General features: G+C 38.4%; 1 protein-coding gene across 5 annotated transcripts in view; it reads right to left on the minus strand.

Moving 5' to 3' along the window:
* Positions 1-20,193, minus strand: part of immp2l (inner mitochondrial membrane peptidase subunit 2) — a 108,820-nt gene that overhangs the window by 79,692 nt on the left and 8,935 nt on the right. For 3 of the 5 annotated variants that reach the window (XM_027136130.2, XM_027136126.2, XM_027136127.2), the window contains exon 3: positions 19,918-20,021. In XM_027136130.2, coding sequence (XP_026991931.1) covers positions 19,918-20,021 — 104 coding nt within the window. The remainder of the gene's footprint in view (positions 1-19,917; positions 20,022-20,193) is intronic. The other 2 variants (XM_047802385.1, XM_027136129.2) reach the window with 1 other exon arrangement.

Raw genomic sequence — 20,193 nt, forward strand, 5'->3', positions numbered from 1 at the left:
TATGAAGCGACCACCAATGGGAGTGAAGACCGAAGCTTGAGCGGATGTGATCTGTGGCAAAGAGAACACACTGCTTCTCCTTCATCTCAGATAATATAATACACATATATATGTATATATGTATATATACTGCACGAACCTTAACACGATAGATAGATAGATAGATAGATAGATAGATAGATAGATAGATAGATAGATAGATAGATAGATAGATAGATAGATAGATAGATAGATAGATAGATAGATAGATAGATGCCTTTATTTCGTCACATATGTATTACAGCACAATGAAATTCCCTTCTTCAGAAATATCCCAGCTTAGGAAGTAAGCTGAGGGTTAAGGGCCTTGCTCAAGGGCCCAACTGTGGCAGTTCTAGTGCTTGAATCCCCTGACCTTCTGATCAGTGACCCAGTGCCGAAATGAAAGTAAATCACACGCCATGACCTGACGTCTGACCGCTGGGACACAAGTAAATTTCATATCCAGTTGAAATCCTCCCAGTCTGGTAAACAGCATTCAGGACTATTACAGATGCACAATAACACTTTGTAGAACATGCTGATTAAAACATCAGCCACTACAGCGCTATAGAAGAGCACTTATGATGCGTTTTAGGGAACCGAGTTCATGCTCCACACCCAGCGCTGTACAATTTCCTTTGTTGGAAGCTAGTCATTTGTACGGGCGCCTTGACAGTCCCTCTCGATCGCTGTGCTTCGTATTGATTTCTGAGAGAAACTGCAATTTGTAATTACACCAAAATGCATTAAAGGTCTTTAGCCAATAACGCTCAGCAGCTATAAAACGGGGCTGGTATCAATAGCCCTGTGTCATCTGTCAGCACGGAGCACACTGTATCGACGCTTCTGGTATGCTCTGGTTCTCACAACAGTCTGCTTGACAGAACGATCAACAGTTTGTAAGGTTCTCAGTGTGCTAATCACCTGAAGTAGCAGAACTGACACGCACAGATCCACAGAGTCGCTCAAGCTCCCCTAGTCATCTTCATTTACGGAGTCAATCCAAGGCACCCCGGCTAATTTGTCAGGTTTCTTCGTTTTGCTTGGAGAAAGGCAAAGCCAGCACATTGCAAATTGTTCTGTGACAACTGGATCAGTCATTAAAACAAATAGTTATGGACTGGAGTTGTATTCATTTTCACGGAAAGCTGCTGGAAAAGTCGGAAAAGGAATCGAGCCCCGATTTTTCTTTCACTCTCTATACCGAGTCAATGAGGATTCCTGTGAGTTTTAAAAATGTCAACGCATACATTTCAGCAGCATCAGTCTTCGCTCTGAAACTTTGTTCGTAACCAAAAAAAGGAAAACATGATTATTTTTGAAAAATTGTTGGCGATATAATATATATATACTGTAAGAGTAATTAACGTTTCAGGAGCAGTAATTAATGTTTTACTGTGTGAAGTCGAACACAAAATAATATTCGCTGCTAAAAAATATTTCTGCTTCCACATGAATAATTGAATACAAATGACATATAAAACTGTCTGCTAGGAAAAACATATAATTAACCCGAGGATTCTGCATCATGACGGGACGTTCAGTGTGGATTGTACAGCCAACACCAGATCGACACCTCATTGTCAGGGCAGAAAGAAAACACTTCTTCATTCAGAATAAATACAGGTTACAAAGAAGGAACCCAAAAAGGCGTTAACTCCCTGGTGCTGTTAACGGAACTGAGTATAAATTTTCTCATCCATTATCACGGACATATTCACTTGCAGTAGTTCAGACCAGGGGCGGTTCTAGGGTTTCATCTTTAGGGGGTTTTAGCCCTCAGTGAGAGTTTAAAACAAGAAGAGTTTTATATTATACATTATATGACTACATAGTAAGCCAAAAGTTATGGTATTATTTAAAATGGCAAAAATGGACACCAAAATGTTATGCATGATGTAATGATGCCAGTCTTGAATCAAACCAGGTCATGTATGTGTGCATTCTCTACAAACAGTGTGTCCAATGAATGCAGTCATTTATAAAAAAAAATCTTCACAAGACAAAGAGCAAATCAATAATTTAGCATTATTAGTTATTTTTATTTAGCATTGAATGGATTGTTTGCATTAATATTTTGTTTGTGCTACAACTCTGGTAATAAGAATAGTGACATTTCACTGCTTTTGGTTGCCATCTTTACGTCTTTCCGCCGATTAACGTTATAGATAAACGCCTCCAGCTCTGACTGCGCGTGCACGCTGCGTGTACCTGTGCTTTTCCGTTCAAATAAAGCAGACAGCTGAAGACGCACTTTTGAACGACTAAAACGCACGTGCGGAAAGGCAAAGTAAAGAAAAAAATCGCTCTTGGATCAAACTGATAAATAATTTTCTTTCCCATCGACGACATGTCCTGCATTTTAATGCATTTTTTATTGTTTAATTATGAAAGTAAAAATTACACTTTTAGTTTTAGGGTGGCTGAGATCACAGACATGGGGGCTGAATCCACCCTAAATAAGGTCTAGAGCCGCCCCTGGTCAGACTTCAGTTTACAATAAAACAAGTGTTTTAAAAACACTTCAGTTAGCACTAAAGTTTGCTACTTATAGCTACAGCTTACAACTTTTTTGGTGATTATAATAATGTTTGTTTATAGTATATTTAGTCTCAGAGATCTTTTAATCACACAGGGCTTTGCCAGTCCTCAGCAACTGACAACAATATATATTCATACATAAAAAACACTTTTTACAGTACAAATAAATAGTTTACTATTTCTTATCTCTCATTCAAACCCTAGATTTTTGGTTTGTGTAGTAATGCGAATGTAGACATGTAATTTAAAGTAGTAAAAAGCGCAGCGTAAAAGTAATGTAATTTAAAGACATGTAAATTTTAAATGCACTGATTCTTGAGGGAAAACAGTACAAAAAGATTAACTAATCTTATACTACATGTTAATATTTGTGAGTATTTATACTTTAATAGTATTGAACATAAATATCTGTATTCTTTTTTAATTAAGCTGAAAAAAAAATAACTCCTGCATTTTTATTCAGACCATCAATTTTTATTTCTTTTGATTTTAGATAATTTAAGTTCTTTAAAGTCAATACATATCTTAAAGATCTCAATTCACTTTTATTTGTAAAAAGGCTTTTAACAAAGTAGCTTTAGAGAAATCTTAAAATTCAGGATATATATTAGAAATTATAGAGATGACGGTGACGAGAAAAAACTACATGAGGAAGAAACCCAGCTCAAAAAAAAAAAAGAAAAAAGCGTGTGATTATAAATCCTTTTACTTCTATAACTGTGTAATATATATAGGCAAAAAGTGCAATTGTGTCACCAGGAAATTCACTGAAGCTTTAACTTTAAGTCTGTCTGAAGTTATCAGTTGCTCACTGATGAAGACCGGAGTGAAAAACTGTTCCGAGTCGTTCTATTCACAGTAATCCCATACATCTCTAATCTCTCCATCCCCAGTAGTCTCACTTCTTTCATCCAGCCAATGACTGTATGCTAAATATCAGTCGAATCGAATGGGCTCAGTTTAGTGTGCAACCATTTCAGTTTAGCATCCAGTTCACCACTATTAAGAATTCATCATCTGTAGTGACCTTCTCATGCTACACAACGTAGTTAGCGCTACAGCTAACAGTGTGCATGTGAATATCCACCATCCACCAGGCACCAGCATGCAGTGAGGATAAGTGCTCCTGGCACTAGCAGAGTGAAATGTTCATTAGGCTGGAGTAAACAGGCTCGTTTAAAATTGTACGTTTCAGATTTAAACCTCGTGAACTCCATCTATTTTGAAAAAGCACGCTAGCGTACAATTTTATACAAAACTATAAGTTTAGCTAATCTGTTTGCATTAAATGGTTAGCTGTTATTAAGTTAGCTTATTTTTTAACATCTTTAGCATCATCTTTAACTTTATAATATTTTAGTGTATTCAAAAGTAGCAACTGATTTATTCAATTATTTTGGTACATTATCTAGCCTTGGGTATAAATTCAGTACTTTGCATGTTTACCCCTGTGATTTATGTAAAAAATAAAAGACTTAAAAACATATTTTACAATTTAAATGTATTAAATAAATCACAACAATATCACATACAGAAGATATAAATTCTACATACCATGAATTCATCGATGTAAAAAAAAAATTACATAAGAATAAGATAAATGAGATCAGCTCCGCTGCATTTCCAACTATAATGTAATACAGCAACAGTCAAAATTCAATGAAAACCTATTAGGGAGGCTGCTGGTAACACTGAAGAAGCTGCAGGGAAATCTGTGAAGTACTGATCACTCCCTGCATGTGAAAGCAATCTCTAGTATTCTTCACATGTCTGCAAAAATGCTGCAGGAGAGCTAGAGGTGAGAACTTCCAAAAAAAAAAAAAAATTCCCAAACAAACCCGCCCGCCCGATTCGTCTTAAACCGTGTGGTAACAGCTTATGGTCTGATGAGACCAGTAGAAAACTTTCTGGGAAATAAAAAAGAAAGGTTTGGTGTGAAAACAAGACCGCAACCAAATCACCCAAAGAACACCACACCGACAGTGAAGCATGGTGTTGGCAGCATGATGCTACATGGCATCAGCTTTTCCACTGGGACTGGGGCTCTATCATGGATAGTTACAAATATCAATCTATTTATAGATTTGGACAGAATCTGGACACCTCTGTTAGAGTGAAAATAAATAAATAAATAAATAAATAAATAAATAAATAAATAAATAAACCCTAAGCACAAATCCAAGTAAACAAAACTGCAGCTTTTGGAAATATTTTTTAATGGTCCAGCGAGAGCCAAGAATCTATATGCTTTTTAAAAACCCCCGAAATGATTTGAAGACACAAGAGATCCTCTTGCAATTTTAATGATAAGGGAGGATGAGTGGGGTAAAATTTGCCAAATCCAGCAGGTGTTAATGAAAAAGACACGACTGAGTGCTGTATTACAAGCAAAAGGTGCTTTAACGATGGTAGTTAAGAAATGTGCAATGTGTTATTGTTCTTTTTTATTTGTTTGACTAAAAATTTCCTACTTGTTCTTGTCCTTTTTGAAAAATGGAAACAGACCTGACATGACTTATCTTAACGTCTCCTTTTTTTTACATCACAAGACCCTGAAATTTGAGCAAAGGTTTTATATCCGCTGTAATCGATTACCATCACACCCTGATGCATTGCGCAATTCGACATTTCATACTCTGGTGCTTTATCAGGTGTGTGTAAAGCTCTACAATACAGCGTCTGACCGTAACGATGTTATACAAGCCGACGTGTGATTTAGCAAAACTCCAAATCGTGCTGCAGGGACGTGCAGATTGGACCCTGCCACTGACTAACATTTGAATGCAGAATTAAGACTCGCTGATTACTTGGCAGACAAAATTTTCTGGCTTCGTGCTCATACTAGCAACGGTTCCATTATAAAGAGGGAAAAAAGTGAGATAATGGGGCTTAGAGAAAGCGTGTGCATGTGTTATCTTTATGTATTTTTTTTTTTAAATGAAGAAAAGAAACCTAAGGCACTAATTAACCCCAATTTCAGCTAAAATGTAATTAAGTGCACCTCCGTGTCCTTAAGAGATTATGCAGCATTTTCCTAACTGGCTGTTAGTCTGAGTAATATTCATGCTCCAGTTCAGAAAGAGCTGCTCTGAATGACTGCTTCTGATCAGTGGAGTTTGTCCTGCATTTAGAAATCAGCTTTACTGAGATAGCGTTAACGGTGTGAGCAGATAGACGAAGCAATAGTGAAATGAAAGAAAGAAAGGAAGAGAGAGAGAGAGAGAGAGAGAGAGAGAGAGATATGAATGAAGTGAATAAGCTGCAGAAGTCCTGCAGTAAAGATGCAGGAGGACGTTCTCGCTTCGCCTCAACAGGTTACCTTAGCAACAGCATGCTGACCAAATGCAGGCTATCAGCCTGAAATGCTGGTAGACAGCTTTAGTGCACACACACCACTTATTAGAGACACTACAAATGCAGGAGATTTCTATCTGCTTGATGTTCATTCCAGTGGACTTCCACTCTGCCACACAGAGATCCACCGTCTTATACTGCTGTATATTCATTTCCCTGTACGCCTTAGGATTATAGTCAGAACTGCATATGAGATATTCTGTGAACCCAAAAAAAAAAATAAAAATGACGGTGGCTCACGGTACAGATGCGGTTATTAACTGATGTGGATGTAGAGAAGTATTTCAATGGACCGAAGAGAATACTGCAGGAGAATCAAAAATTTGTAAAGAATTATACTATCATAGCCACCGATGATGATTGATTGAGATTGATTGATTGATATACTATCATAGCCTAATATAAAGGTGATCTACTGCTTCCTGTGTACTCACTAGTAATGTATAGTTTCCTGAAGTTTTACTGGAAAAGCGTGAGCCTCTGCAGAATCTGGGGGAAATAAAACCCTCACAGCTCATTTTTCTCAGCTCCATTTAGAAGCAGGCTAAAGCTACCTGGGGGGTGACCTCCTCATTGCCTCGGGCTCTAGCGTAATCCTGGTGTTTACTGCTGGCTCTGTATGCGGCAGTCGGCAGCAGCCTCCTCTGATCCCTGTCTCACACTGCGTTAGTCTAAAGACGCATGGAAATGTGACGCACGTTCGGTGGAAGGCAGATCGACTCGTGTCACGAGCGCCGGATCTCGTGAGGCGAAGCGTGAATAATAAAACAGTTGTGTAAGCGCTTATGTAAATCCACTGATCACAGGTGTACATCCCTGGCATTGTGTGAGTTTGAGTGATACACTAACATGAAGGATGGGACGTGAAACTGATGGAGAATTTCACACAAGCAGGACCGGTGTTGTCGCCTGGGTAGGCGTCCAGTTGCCATGACTTACTACAGAATCAAAAGCCATGATGAAATGATCGAGGTCTAGCTGTCAAGGCGAGCGTTCAATTTATTCTATACAACACAAACTGAAAGTTAACAGCATCCTGCCACACAAAATGCAAATGAATATAACAAGTGTACTACGAAAGTCATGTCTTCTCTGTTAGGATGTTTAATTCGTTCAGTTTTTACTGCTGGAGTTATTACTGTGGTAATAAGAACTTAGAGACTCCTCATTGTCTAGCTATATAAAGCTACGTCTACTGATCGTTGTTACCCAGCTAGGAATTTCAGTCTTTAAAGACAAAAGGCTTTACGTTACAGCAGACATACTGTACTGTACATGACTTATAAACAATATATTTTTTATTTTGCCAAATTCAGATCATGTGAACTCTGTGTGGTTTGATTGTATATTTGACCGTAAACAGCATGTTAGAATGAACGAAAGGAGGAAAGTAGGGAAGTCGTGGCCTAATGGTTAGAGAGTTTGACTCCTAACCCTAAGGTTGTGGGTTCGCGTCTCAAGCCGGCCACGACTGAGGTGCCCTTGAGCAAGGCACCGAACCCCCCAACTGCTCCCTGGGCACCGCAGCATAAACGGCTGCCCACTGCTCCGGGTGTGTGTTCACGGTGTGTGTGTGTGTTCATTGCTTTGGATGGGTTAAATGCAGAGAACAAATTCTGAGTATGGGTCACCGTACTTAGCCGTATGTCACGTCACTTAAAACTTTTGAAAAGAAGGAACGCAAAAGAAACGAAGGAAGGGAAGAACAAAGCATGGAAATAAGTAAGGAAGAAAAGTAGCTGAAGGAAAGCAAGCCTGGATAGAAAAACAAGAACCAAAGTTTTTGATTGAAGGAAAGAAATAATAAAGGAAGAATTGAAATAAGGAAGAAAAGGTATTAAGGGGTAGAACTGATTCAGGTAGAATGGATGGATGGATGGATGGATGGATAGATAGAAAAAAGGAAAGAAAAATAATAGAATTAAGGAAATAATGCCTTTTAAAAAAGTAGGAATGAATGGAGGGAAGGAAGGAAGGAAGGAAGGAAGGAAGGAAGGAAGGAAGGAAGGAAGGAAGCAAAAGATGAAAAGATGAAATGAAGGAAAGCAGAGAGTAATAATAAAAGTAAGTAAAAAATTATGGAAGGAGTCAGTTAACGACTCATTGAGTCCTCTAATGAAGTACTGAGCAGTTATTAACAGCTAAAGCCTCAGTCGCTCTTTCCGTCAGTTATTAATCTGATCAGATGAACAGATCTGTTTCGGTTCACACTCAGACTTCTGCTCAGTGTGAAGTAGCTTAATAAATACAATCAGGTCAGAACGTGAAGGAAATACATGCGCATAAAAACACACACATTTCTGCACATCCTGTTAAAATAATCAAAAGGGATCGGTATTTTGGTTTTGGTTTTGTTTCGTTTCTTGTTTGTGAGGTGAATAAATACCCACATTCTCACAGCAACAAGGAACTGATCCGAAACGTCGGGGTTTTGATTCAGCTCATTTACATCTGGTTTAAATGAAAACATGGGAATAATGTAAAGGTATTTTTATTTGGGGTGTGTGTGTGTGTGTCTGTGTGTGTGTGTGTGTGTGTGTGTGTAACACTGACCGTGCTGTCAGAAGGACTCCATGGACTTCAACATTCCTGCAGATATTTCAGCGCTAATTGTAATTCATGGTGTCGTAGACGTGTTGAGTTACCGACAGGAAATGGGTCTAGTGTGTGTTGGTGAAGGCCTTATTTTTTGTTTAAAGTTTTTTTTTTCTCGCTCGCCTGCATGTGCATGCATGTGTCCTCTTTCAGTTGGCAGCACTCCTTGCTAAAAATATGCTCTCGCACTTCGCCTCAAGAATTTCTCTCTGGAAAGCTGTTGTATGATAGAAACCTATACGCTAAAACTCTACCTCTAACGTCCTGTCTGTGTAAGTATTTCATTTAAGCCTTACTTTAGAATGCTGATCAAATACAAGAGTTTAAAATCTCCTTACATTTATGCCCGTATCCAGAGCGACACAGATTTAATCTCATTTTTATACAACTGGACAGTTCAGGGTTAAGGGCCTTGATCAGGAGCCCAGTAGCGGCAGCTTGGTAGACACGAGATTTGAACTCACAACCTTCCGATCATCAGTAATCCAACACCTTAACCGCTGAGCTACCAAATCCCCTTATATGTGTTAAGTGTAACAGTTATACTTCATATACCTACTTCATATACATTTTTGGCAACTTTGAATGGATTTTTCTTCTTATTCTAATAGAGGGAGGTCTTTTGAGCTAAATTAATTGGTGCAAACACAAAGACAAAAAAAATCTGGAGAGGAAATGTGCAATTACACCATGCTTCACAAATATAGAATTGAGAACTTTTACTGTTGGCAAAAACTGAATAATTAATTGTATTGTTCTGTCAGTTGGAACAAAATTACAAAAGAGGTTAAAAAAGTTTTCTGCCACATCTGATCTATAGCAGTGTTTCTGTTCTTTTGATTAGTCTCCTTTCTAAAGTCGACTAAAAACGAACCTTCTTCGTTTTAACTTAAAAATTGTTCATTGAAACGAACGACGGCAGCGTCGGCACAACGAAGCAGGATCAGAAAAACACAGTGTTTTAAACGGACCATTCAATGCTATTTGGCAGCCATTAAGTCCTGCTGCATGAGTACAAAGAACGACTAATGGCACGATTACACAGGCTGAGGAGTCAAAGCATCAAAGACAGGACGAGATAAAATGGAGCAATTTGTCATTCCCAAAACAAGCGATCATGCTGTGGAATACAACCTAGAGTGAAATTCTGGCACACACACACACACACACACGCACGCGCACACACACACACGCATGCACACACACACGCACACGCATGCACACACTTGCATGCACACAAGCATACACACAAACACACATGCATGCACACAAGCACACACACAAACACACATGCACACACACTCTCACGTATGTACTCACACATTCTTACTCTCGCACACACACATGTATGCGCACACACTCACTCACTCACTCACGCACACAGGCTTACTCTAGCACACATACACCAATCACACACATACGTGCACACACACAAACACACACACACGTCACAATCTGGTCCCTACATTTCCAGTGTTTCACACACTAAAGACTCCGTTTACAGATCATTTGGCTTTTTTGTTTCATTACTGATGAAGGAAGGTATAAAAACATTTACAACAAAACTGACGAATCATAACAAAACACGGGTCTCAAAGCACAATGTAACACAATGCCAATGGATCTGGATCTGTTTGTGCTTCGGATATTCGAATCCGAATATAAACTGCAAGTGGGTGTGGCTTAAACCAGGTATTTCATTTATTTATGAATCCTTCAGCTATGAAAGCCACGTGTGTCTTTTTCGGCCGTGTGAGCTTCACTTCTCAGCTCTGTGATAAAGACTGCATGACGTTTGAGTGACACTCTTCTAGTTTTTTTAACTCGTCGAAAAGAGCGCCTCAGATTCATCTTTATTTTTATAAAGTGTTTTCATCTTCAGTTATTGCAGATCAACATCTAATATAAAGAGCTAAAAACAACAAACAAACAAACATCCAGACAGAGAAACACTCAACCGAGATTCCTCAAAGCCTCTCAGAAACACAGAGCTTCGTTATAGCCCAATACGGAGCGCTCAGAAGGCTCGGATTCTGCCGAGATCTCGTCTAGTCCCGCGAAGCTTCTTAAAAGGAGTGTGAGCTGCTGCTGACGGCTAATCGCCCGCAACTCGATCCAACACGAATAACATTCTGGTGTGTACACATCAAACACGGCTGGAAAACAAGAAGGAAGAGAGATTTTATGAATATTCAGCTTTCTTTCACGGCGCGGATGGGACGGTTCTTGAAGTTTGTTCTCCGTGACGTCTCGTTAAGCATAAAATGTTGACAAAATGTTAGTGATTACGAGGAGGACGAGGAGGAGGAGGAGGAGGAGGGGTAAAAAAGCATCTTGGTGTTGCAACATCTGTGATGACAATTTATGATCAAGGACACAAAGTGTGCGCTTGGGAGAGAACTCGGTGTGGTGTTCAGTTTGTTTTTCTCTTTGCCACGAGCAAGAATTCAGGAACAAATGCAGAAAGGATAAAATTCTTCGAAAACTTACAGACGTGCGTTTTAACGAACTAGTCAAAGATTTGCCTTTTAAATGAGCGCCCATAATATATTAGTCTATTTTCCTAAGTATGTGACGAACAGAATTCATTTCGAGTCTATGGATTTCTCTGGGTGCTAACAAGCGAACGTCCTTATTTTATTTATTTATTTATTTATTTATTTATTTATTTATTTATTTTTCAATTATGCTGAGAATTAATTCAACGATACGAGCAAACGCTCAGGTACGGCTTCTGCTTGTTTGTGCAGTGGCGTATTAACAGCAGATGACTAACCTTTGGCAGTAACATACACATCACTTCCAGTTTTCATGACTAGAACTAATTGGACATTTGGCCGTTCAGTTGTTTCTTCACCAGCTGTTTGTTACCGCATCGTTAATTCGTGCACAAGGGAGCTAATGAAAGACGGAGCAGGATTTAGATGTAGACGTGGCTCTTGCATTTTGAATCGGTTACAATCACCGCTTCACATGAGAACCAAACAAGAGCCAAAGCAGCAAAGCAGGTCAACATGAGACTGAAGAGTAGAGGTCTTTACGGGTCCACTTAGATCCAAAGACCCGAGGCCCGACCCGAGCCCCGACTGGGTTCGGGTCTTAAAGTTTCACGTGTACCTCAGACACGGGTCGGGTATAATGATAGCGGCATCGGGCCTCGAGTAATTTAAAATAAATGTGTTTTTACCGAACGGACCCGAGAAGACCTGAACTACTGTATCTCGCGTGTGTGCATCGACTCGAGTCCTTTTCCTACCTCTCCTCTGTTTGCCAAGACCGCTTGCGACATGTGGCTGGTGACGTGTGGCTGGTGGTAAGCTAATTTTCGTTGAAACAGACCTGTCAATCAATTTTGAATCCACGCTGTAGCGGTTACTTTAGTGTAGAAAAAAAAAATTGCCAGCGGGTCGGGTCGGACTCGGGTTTAATTTTTTCGGGTTTGTCTCGGGTCGGGTCTTTCTTAAAAAAAAAAAAAATTATGCACGTCGGGTTCGGGTAAAAAGTGATTCGGGTCACTTTGGGTCCTGTACATTTTATTAGAGCCGAGAAGACCTCTACTGAGGAGTCCATGCAGTGCTCATGACCGACTGATCCTCTGTTAAAGACACACAGATCAACATTATTATTATTCTCACGTTTACAGATATCACAGACATATCTTGAGAACATGACGAAATAGTGATGCTTGTTGTTTAAACAAGCTCTATCATCAAGAGCAAACCGTTTAGTCCCATCTTAGACTAATTATATGAACAACCTAATTAGTCTGGACTGAGATAAAATGTTTAAATAAGATGTTTAGTCTAATTTTAGACAAGTGGTTTAAATAAATATGTTTTCAATCTCATGTTAGAGAAGCTGCTTAATCAAGTTGTTTACTCTTGTATCGCTGAATATGCTCTTATCTCAGACATGTATAAACAAGTTGTTTATTCTCATCTCAGACATGTATAAACAAGTTGTTTATTCTCATCTCAGACATGTATAAACAAGTTGTTTATTATCTCAGACATGTATAAACAAGTTGTTTATTCTCACCTCAGACATGTATAAACAAGTTGTTTATTATCTCAGACATGTATAAACAAGTTGTTTATTCTCACCTCAGACATGTATAAACAAGTTGTTTACTCTCATTTAAGACATGTTCAAACAATTTGTTTATTCTCATCTTAGACATGTTTCATTAATTTTTTATTTAACTAGTCTCATCTTAGGCAAGTTGTTTAAACTTACAGTATTGTTTACACGTAGTGTAATATTGTATTTTGATTAATTTCCATCTTTTTCGTTTTGACCAGGTCTAGTTTTAGTCTAACTTTAGAAAAGTGTTTTAAATATGTTTTCAGTCTCATGTTAAGGAAGCTGTTTGAACAAGTTGTGTTGTTTCAGACACGTTGCTTAAACAATTTATTTATTCCTGGCTGAGACACGTTGTTTAAGCAAGCTGTGTCAACCTATACAAGGTGTTTAGTCTCATCTGAGACATGATTAAACAAGCTGTCTCTAACTTCTCGCATTTAATTTTTTTAGTCTTGTAAAGTAGTGATTTTAGAGATGACTGTACGTCAGGTTACCGCAGTTCATAATCTCCACTGAAGAATACACCAAAGCATACACACACGTAAATTAGCCAGAAATACAATCATCAGAACACACTCGCTGCCCTGCTCACATTCCCCAAGCTCATTTACAACCACGTTATTAAGTGTACACCTGACTATACCAAGCCTGATGTTATTGCTTGATTTCCTGGTTTGACCTGCCTTTGTTTCTCCACTCACGTCTCTAGCCTCTGCCTTGTTAAGTCTGTTTGCTCTCCTGACCAGTGCCTGCTTTTAACCATGACCCGTGACATTAAAGTTGTTTACCTACATCTGCAAGGATCTTCAATTCCATTACATGACAGAATACTTAGTAAATGAGATGAACAAACATTTTTGCATTTTTTTTTTTTTTTTTTAGCACATTTGACCTCATAGAGTTTACAAGAAGATGCAGGTTCGCCTTACAGAAAAACGTCATACAGGCCCTGGATAAACCAGAGAGACACTGTAAAATAATATTCTTTGACTCACACTGCATCTTCAAGGTCTACACGCTGAATATGAAACATGACACCACCAGACAGGTCTGTCTATCTATCGATAATGAATAATAGTTAAAAGTCAGGAAAGGTAAATCTAGCGGAGTGAGGGCCAGGGCCAGGGCCGGGGTAGATTGCAAAAACTAAACAGAAAAACATTCACACCGCATGGCAGGCAATTAAATTCCTACCACGTCAGAAATGGATTCATTTTTTCATTTGGAGATCTTTGGACAGTTAATCAGGCATCGCTGCCTAACACCAAGCCCATCCCCAATCCAAATTCATCTTCCCACTTCCATCTGCTGCTGAAATTCACCTAATTCCCAGGACTGACTGTTGACACCCAAATCAGGTTTGGAAATAGATTACATCATACATTATACATCATGTGCCTGTCATTACAGGATCCTCAAGGGTTTGCATGATGCTAGAAAAAAAAATCTAACTTTTACAGATTCACACCCGAGAATATTCCATGAGCATTAAAGCCCATAATTTTTTAGCAAATGTTAATGCACGAAACATCCGAAACATCTCATTTCCCTCGAAACCCTGTAGCTCAGACGTAAGGCTCGGCTGTATATTGACGTTGACTGAGGATGACAGCCGCAGGATGAATTTCTTAAGTGAACAGAAAGATTTCTGGCCGTTAAGATTCATTCGAACGCTGGACAGCGATTCATCTTTCGTCTGGACAAACCGGCAAAACAACTAGAAAGGTTTTCAGGTAGAGAAAGTGAAAGGTTCCTGACTGGCTGAATCAATCATGCGACCTGAACCACATCTAGCTGTGTTTCACTTGAAGATATTGAAGACGTGACCTGAGGGGAAGGGACTTTTTGTTTGAGTGTCATCACCAGACTGAATGAGCAGGGATAAAAGCTATGTGTGTAAAATTTTAGAGTTACTGTGAATCAGTTCCTCAGTTTTGTCCAAGCTAGATGTGTGTATTTTTCATCTGATCTGATAATATGGATTTGATACAGATGATGATTATGAAGGGTCATCTTTCCTTTCTAACGGAATTATTTCTTATAATATGTACACAAGATACCAGCTGAGATAACTGACCTAATACCGAGATAATGAGGTTATGAAAAAATGGATCTGATGCCATCACGGTTAGAGAGAGTGAGCAATTCATCAGCGAGAATAAAAAAACTCTCCATACCACTTCTCTTTTACCTTTATCTGGATCAAGCAAATAAAGTGTTGGGAAAAAAATCGGCTCTTGAGATGGTAAGAGCTCCACATGTATGATTCTACATGCGTCCAAGATACTGACAGCGAGGTTTGTGAGGTCGGATCCTAGGATTTCCAGTGAGCCACTTAAACCTCGATTACTCAGCTATGTGCTTGGATTGGACTCGTTTCAGAAAAGCTGTCAAATAAATAAATAAATAAATAAATAAATAAATAAATAAATAAATAAATAAATAAATAAATAAATAAATGACAACATTGACAACATATTATTGGTTTTCAATTATTATTTACTTCAGTGTTACTTATGATTATGATTGTTTTATTTACCTACATATGAGTGAATGAGCTGTGATTCGTATTCTACAACATGCATCCAAACATTAAAGCTGTCATCTCGCACGTTAACCTCACGGCACGGTTTCTTTTCAAATCCGCTTCGACACAAACTGTCTGTGTACAAATATTTCTAGAGTAAGCTATATTATATCAGATTCCTGTAAAATAAATTCTAAAATGATCTCTCAGCTTTAAACAGATTAAACCTACTACATCTAACACTTCACAGGAACATGCTTGTCCAGATCTGTTACCATTTACACTCAAGCAGCTAAAAATAGCGCCATCTATTTCGCTGTAAGGGAAGACTGCCATCTTTGGGTCAAGACATGATCTGGAGGCTCCTTCTAACACTTCACATACAAATCCAAAAGATGTGAATCAGTCCGAACACAAATACTTGGAAACCACTGCTGGGAGTAATCATCTGATGGCCACTTCTCCACTCTCTAGGCTTCTGGGACTAAGCGAATGACACGTGTTTATATGATTAGGCATCTCATTTTGGATCAGACTGGTAAAGCTTGATAACTAGAGTTGCCTGAGTTTACTAATATATTGTAATTATTTCACTGGTTCTGGGGCTTGTGCAATAATCAGTGCTCAGAAATTACTAGAAAAAAAAACTAATAATCCAAAACCGGTTGGAAAAAAAACTATAACAAGCTTAAAGTGAGCAGGAGATGGAGGAATAATCTATCAGCTCTGCAGCGGGAAACTGCTGGATGGTGAATTCTTGGGAGATTTTATCATAATGAACAGAATTATTGTTTTTAAAAATTAGTAGATTTTCTATAAATATAAATTTTTCCCCTCAGATCAGTTGTGTAACGTCCACATTGCTAACATGTTCTATATTATTCGACTGCTGATCAAAGGGTCAACATATCCTTAGTGCAAGTGACTGTGAACGAAAAGAAATTGAATGTATTTAAACTTTCGAATTATTATAAACTTTAATGTTTTTTTTTGACGTTTGTTTTATACATTTATTTATTCTTTTTAGACTAAGATATTTCATCCTTTTCACCGCTTTTGGCTTCAAACCAAAAAAAAATTATTGGATTTATTTATTTATTTTTTGGCTTTTTCAGTACCATCCTAAATCAATATAATTTTTTTTTACACCTACACCTGAGCAAATAATTCCAGAATTAATACGTCGATTGGTTAATCAGCTGTTTTTATTATAATAAAAAAAACATTTAAAAAAATGGTCTTTTGGCTGATACATCATAAGGTTATGGAGCTAAACTGAGGATCTCCATGACGACCTGAAGATTGACAGGTCTGGCAATATAACATATAATATTAAAACAGAATATTATCAGACTAAAAGTGAGATCAGGCGACACTGCGATCGTGTACTATAATGTAGTGATGATTAAATTGTTTTGTCACACGAAACCAATGTTTAAAAATGTCTGTATGTTCAGAAAAAAATAAAATAAAAAATAAACACACATTAACCTGAAAATTAAATGTTGTGCTTTATCTAACGGACATCAAGTAAAAGGTTAATTTATGGCAATTTATGTTACGTAATAATGATATAGTGGGGAACAAGATGATGATGATGATGGGGAAGGCGTGGCCTAATGGTTAGAGAATCTAACTCTCAACCATAAGGTTGTGGGTTCAAGTCTCGGGCCGGCAATACCATGACAGAGGTGCCCTTGAGCAAGGCACCGAACCCCACCAACTGCTCCCCGGGCACCGCAGCATAACTGGCTGCCCACTGTTCCGGGTGTGTGTTCCGGGTGTGTGTGTGTTCACTGCTGTGTGTGTGCACTCACATTGCATTTGTTAAATGCAGAGAACAAATTCTTAGTATGGGTCACCGTACTTAGCCATATGTCACTTTCACTTTCATGATGATGATGACTATTATATATCAAGACCCCTTTTGTTCTCATTAAGATGTGGTTTGAGACACAGCCCGTGTATTAAAAACTGGAGGATTTTTTTTTATTTGCTGTTATTGTTGCCTCTTCAGTAGTGCAGACGTGTTGGGATCTCAGTGCTGTGGTGTGAGTTTCCTCTCCTCATGGTGTTTACAGCAGCTCTGAGGCTGATAGTAGTGAGCTAGCTGTTTAATATCTCTCTAACTCTATCTGAGTAAAAAAATGTAGAAATATCGAGGAAAAAAATAAACAAAACAATACAAACAACAAACCTGTCACACCTGTGTGCTTTTCTTTTGTCTATTTTTATTAGCGAAGCTGTATTATGTCTGCGACAGATCTGTGTCTTTTCTCTGCCGTCTGGTCTTTGAGCTGTCTTTTTTTTCAGCTAATATGTTGTATCTGTTCATTGTGAAGGCTCTGACTGTGAGTTAGTGTTACACGACTGCCAGCGTGACTCACAACAGCTCAGAAACACGACGTGAAAGAAGAATCTTTCTAAATTCTCTGATGCAGAAATGTTGTTTATATGGTAAAGCCAATATAGCTGATGCCTCGTCTTTACACGAGTTGTGTTTGTGGTTTACGTAATATGACCACTGTGTCTTTTTTTTTTTTTTTTTTTTTTAATTTATTTATTTATTTATTGTCATTTAAACTCAAATTACTTGAATGATTTTTATAAAGACGTCTATGTATTTGTATACTACTTCTATGTAACTTATTTATCCTACTACTGTCACTACTATTATTATTATTATAAATAATTATAATAATTATTATTATAACAAATTACTGATTATATAATTAATATTATTAATTATATAATATTATATAGTATTATATTATTGATGCAATTTAGTTGTTACTGTGGCAGTAATAACACCTTAGTATTCAGTGTAGTAACAGTGTATAACACTTGTAAGCAATTACAATGCTCATTTAAGGTTAAAAGTATATTTTATATAATTAACACTAGAATGCTGACCGTGTGACTAATGCACGCATATTTGGGTGAAGTGTCGAATCCACAACAAACAAGATCCATCAGATGCTTTTAGTTGTGTACTGGCATATGAACGGGAGAAAAAGCCGGACATCGACAGAGCTCTTCTAGCCATGTACTTGATCAATGAGTTAAAGCTAATACTTGTGGCCTCCCTCAGTGGTTCAGACAAGAGCGTGCTCGACTAATTGGAGTGGAGCTAATAGCCTGCAGTGCCTGTACAGTAGAGTTATGTCGACAGGCTGCTGGATGTGAACAGGCAAATGAGGGAGAGCACAGAGCACTTTGTCTCCCAGCTCAGAGAGGTGTGTGTAACCTGCACTCAGAGGTGACCACTCAGTGTCTCAGAAGAATCCTCCTGCAGCCACAATTCGCCTTCTCAGATCACAATTAAGGCAGAAAGCAGAAAATTGGGCAGGACACGAGACTCTAATTTAGACCATCTAAAGGCATGGCTGCCATCGCTCACTCTCCTGAGCTCTCTCTCTCTTTTACTCTCTCTCACAAACACACACACTCTTATAAAGGCACAGACACACGCACAATCATGAATACAAAAACATACGCACACAAAACACACACATGCACCAACAAAAACACACACTCAAACACAGACAGACACACACGCATACACACACAAAGGCAGGCACATTCACAATCAAAAACACTCGAACACACACAAAAACACACACAGACAGACACACATGCACACACACGCACACAGACATAGACACACACTTGCAGACACACACAAACACACACACAGTCACACATGCATACACACACAAAAGCAGACACACACACAAAAACACACAGTAACAAACACACACACACATGCATACACACACAAAAGCAGACACATACACAATCAAAAACACACGCACACACACATGCACCAACAAAAACACACAGTAACAAACACAGACACACAAACACTCATGCATACACACACAAAAGCAGACACATACACAATCAAAAACACTCAAACACGCACATAAACACACAGACACAGACACACACATACGCACATGCACACAGACAGACACACACATGCAGACACACACACACAAAAAACACACAGTAACAGACACAGACACACATGCATACACACTCAAAAGCAGACACATACACAATCAAAAACACACAAACACACACAAAAACACAGACAGACACACAAAAGCACATGCACACAAAAACACGCGCACACACACACACACACACAGAAGTGAAACAGCTGACTCAGCCTTAAAAACAAAATTAGCCATTTGATAAATATATTTGTGCTCATGTATTACCTGAGGATTAAAATCACAACCTGAGGTGCAGTAACTCATTTTTCTAACTAGATTCTATGCAGACTGGATAATTATTGTATTATGCTAAATTTAACCACAAACTATTCTTTTTTTCCCCCTTCTTTTTTGTTCCACTAGGGGGCAATAAACATCAACTCAAACTGTAGCTACAAAATGTGCTAACGGTATGTAGAGTTCTTCACTAAAAAGCTAAAACTTTGACACTAACTGTGACTCTTATAGTTATATCATAGCTCGTATTAGGGTTTAGTATTCTGGGCTATTTTGTGTAGATTCATTAAATATAAACCATCTGAAGATTCGTGATAAATGTTTACCAATGTAGTATTAAAGCATAAAAATAGTAGTTGATGTGTCAGTAAATTAAACAGATGTGGTGTGTGTGTGTGTGTGTGTGTGTGTGTGTGTGTGTGTGTGTGTGTGTGTGTGTGAGAACAACATTAACTAACGTTCAGAAAAAAATAAATAAATCTTTCATGCCTCTCAGATTAAGTGCATTTGATGTACATCCCACACGTCCTCTGAGTCAATTAAATCTCAGTTACTCACACGACTGATACGATATCCCCACGCTGCACCTCATAGTTCCTCACACTCCACCGGTTCAGAAGAACGACGTCAGACGACAAGGATCCCTGAGGGTTCAGAGAGGGCTGATGGGAAGTTTAGAAAACACGGTTTTTATTACACACTCTACACTTAGTTTCAGCAATGACTTGAAACAGGACACACACACAAACTCACACACAGACTCACACACAGACACACATGCACAGACACACAAACACAGACACTCACACAAACACACAGACACACACGCACACA

Source organism: Tachysurus fulvidraco, chromosome 17 (genome assembly GCF_022655615.1).
Source record: "Tachysurus fulvidraco isolate hzauxx_2018 chromosome 17, HZAU_PFXX_2.0, whole genome shotgun sequence".
Lineage (NCBI taxonomy): Eukaryota > Metazoa > Chordata > Actinopteri > Siluriformes > Bagridae > Tachysurus > Tachysurus fulvidraco.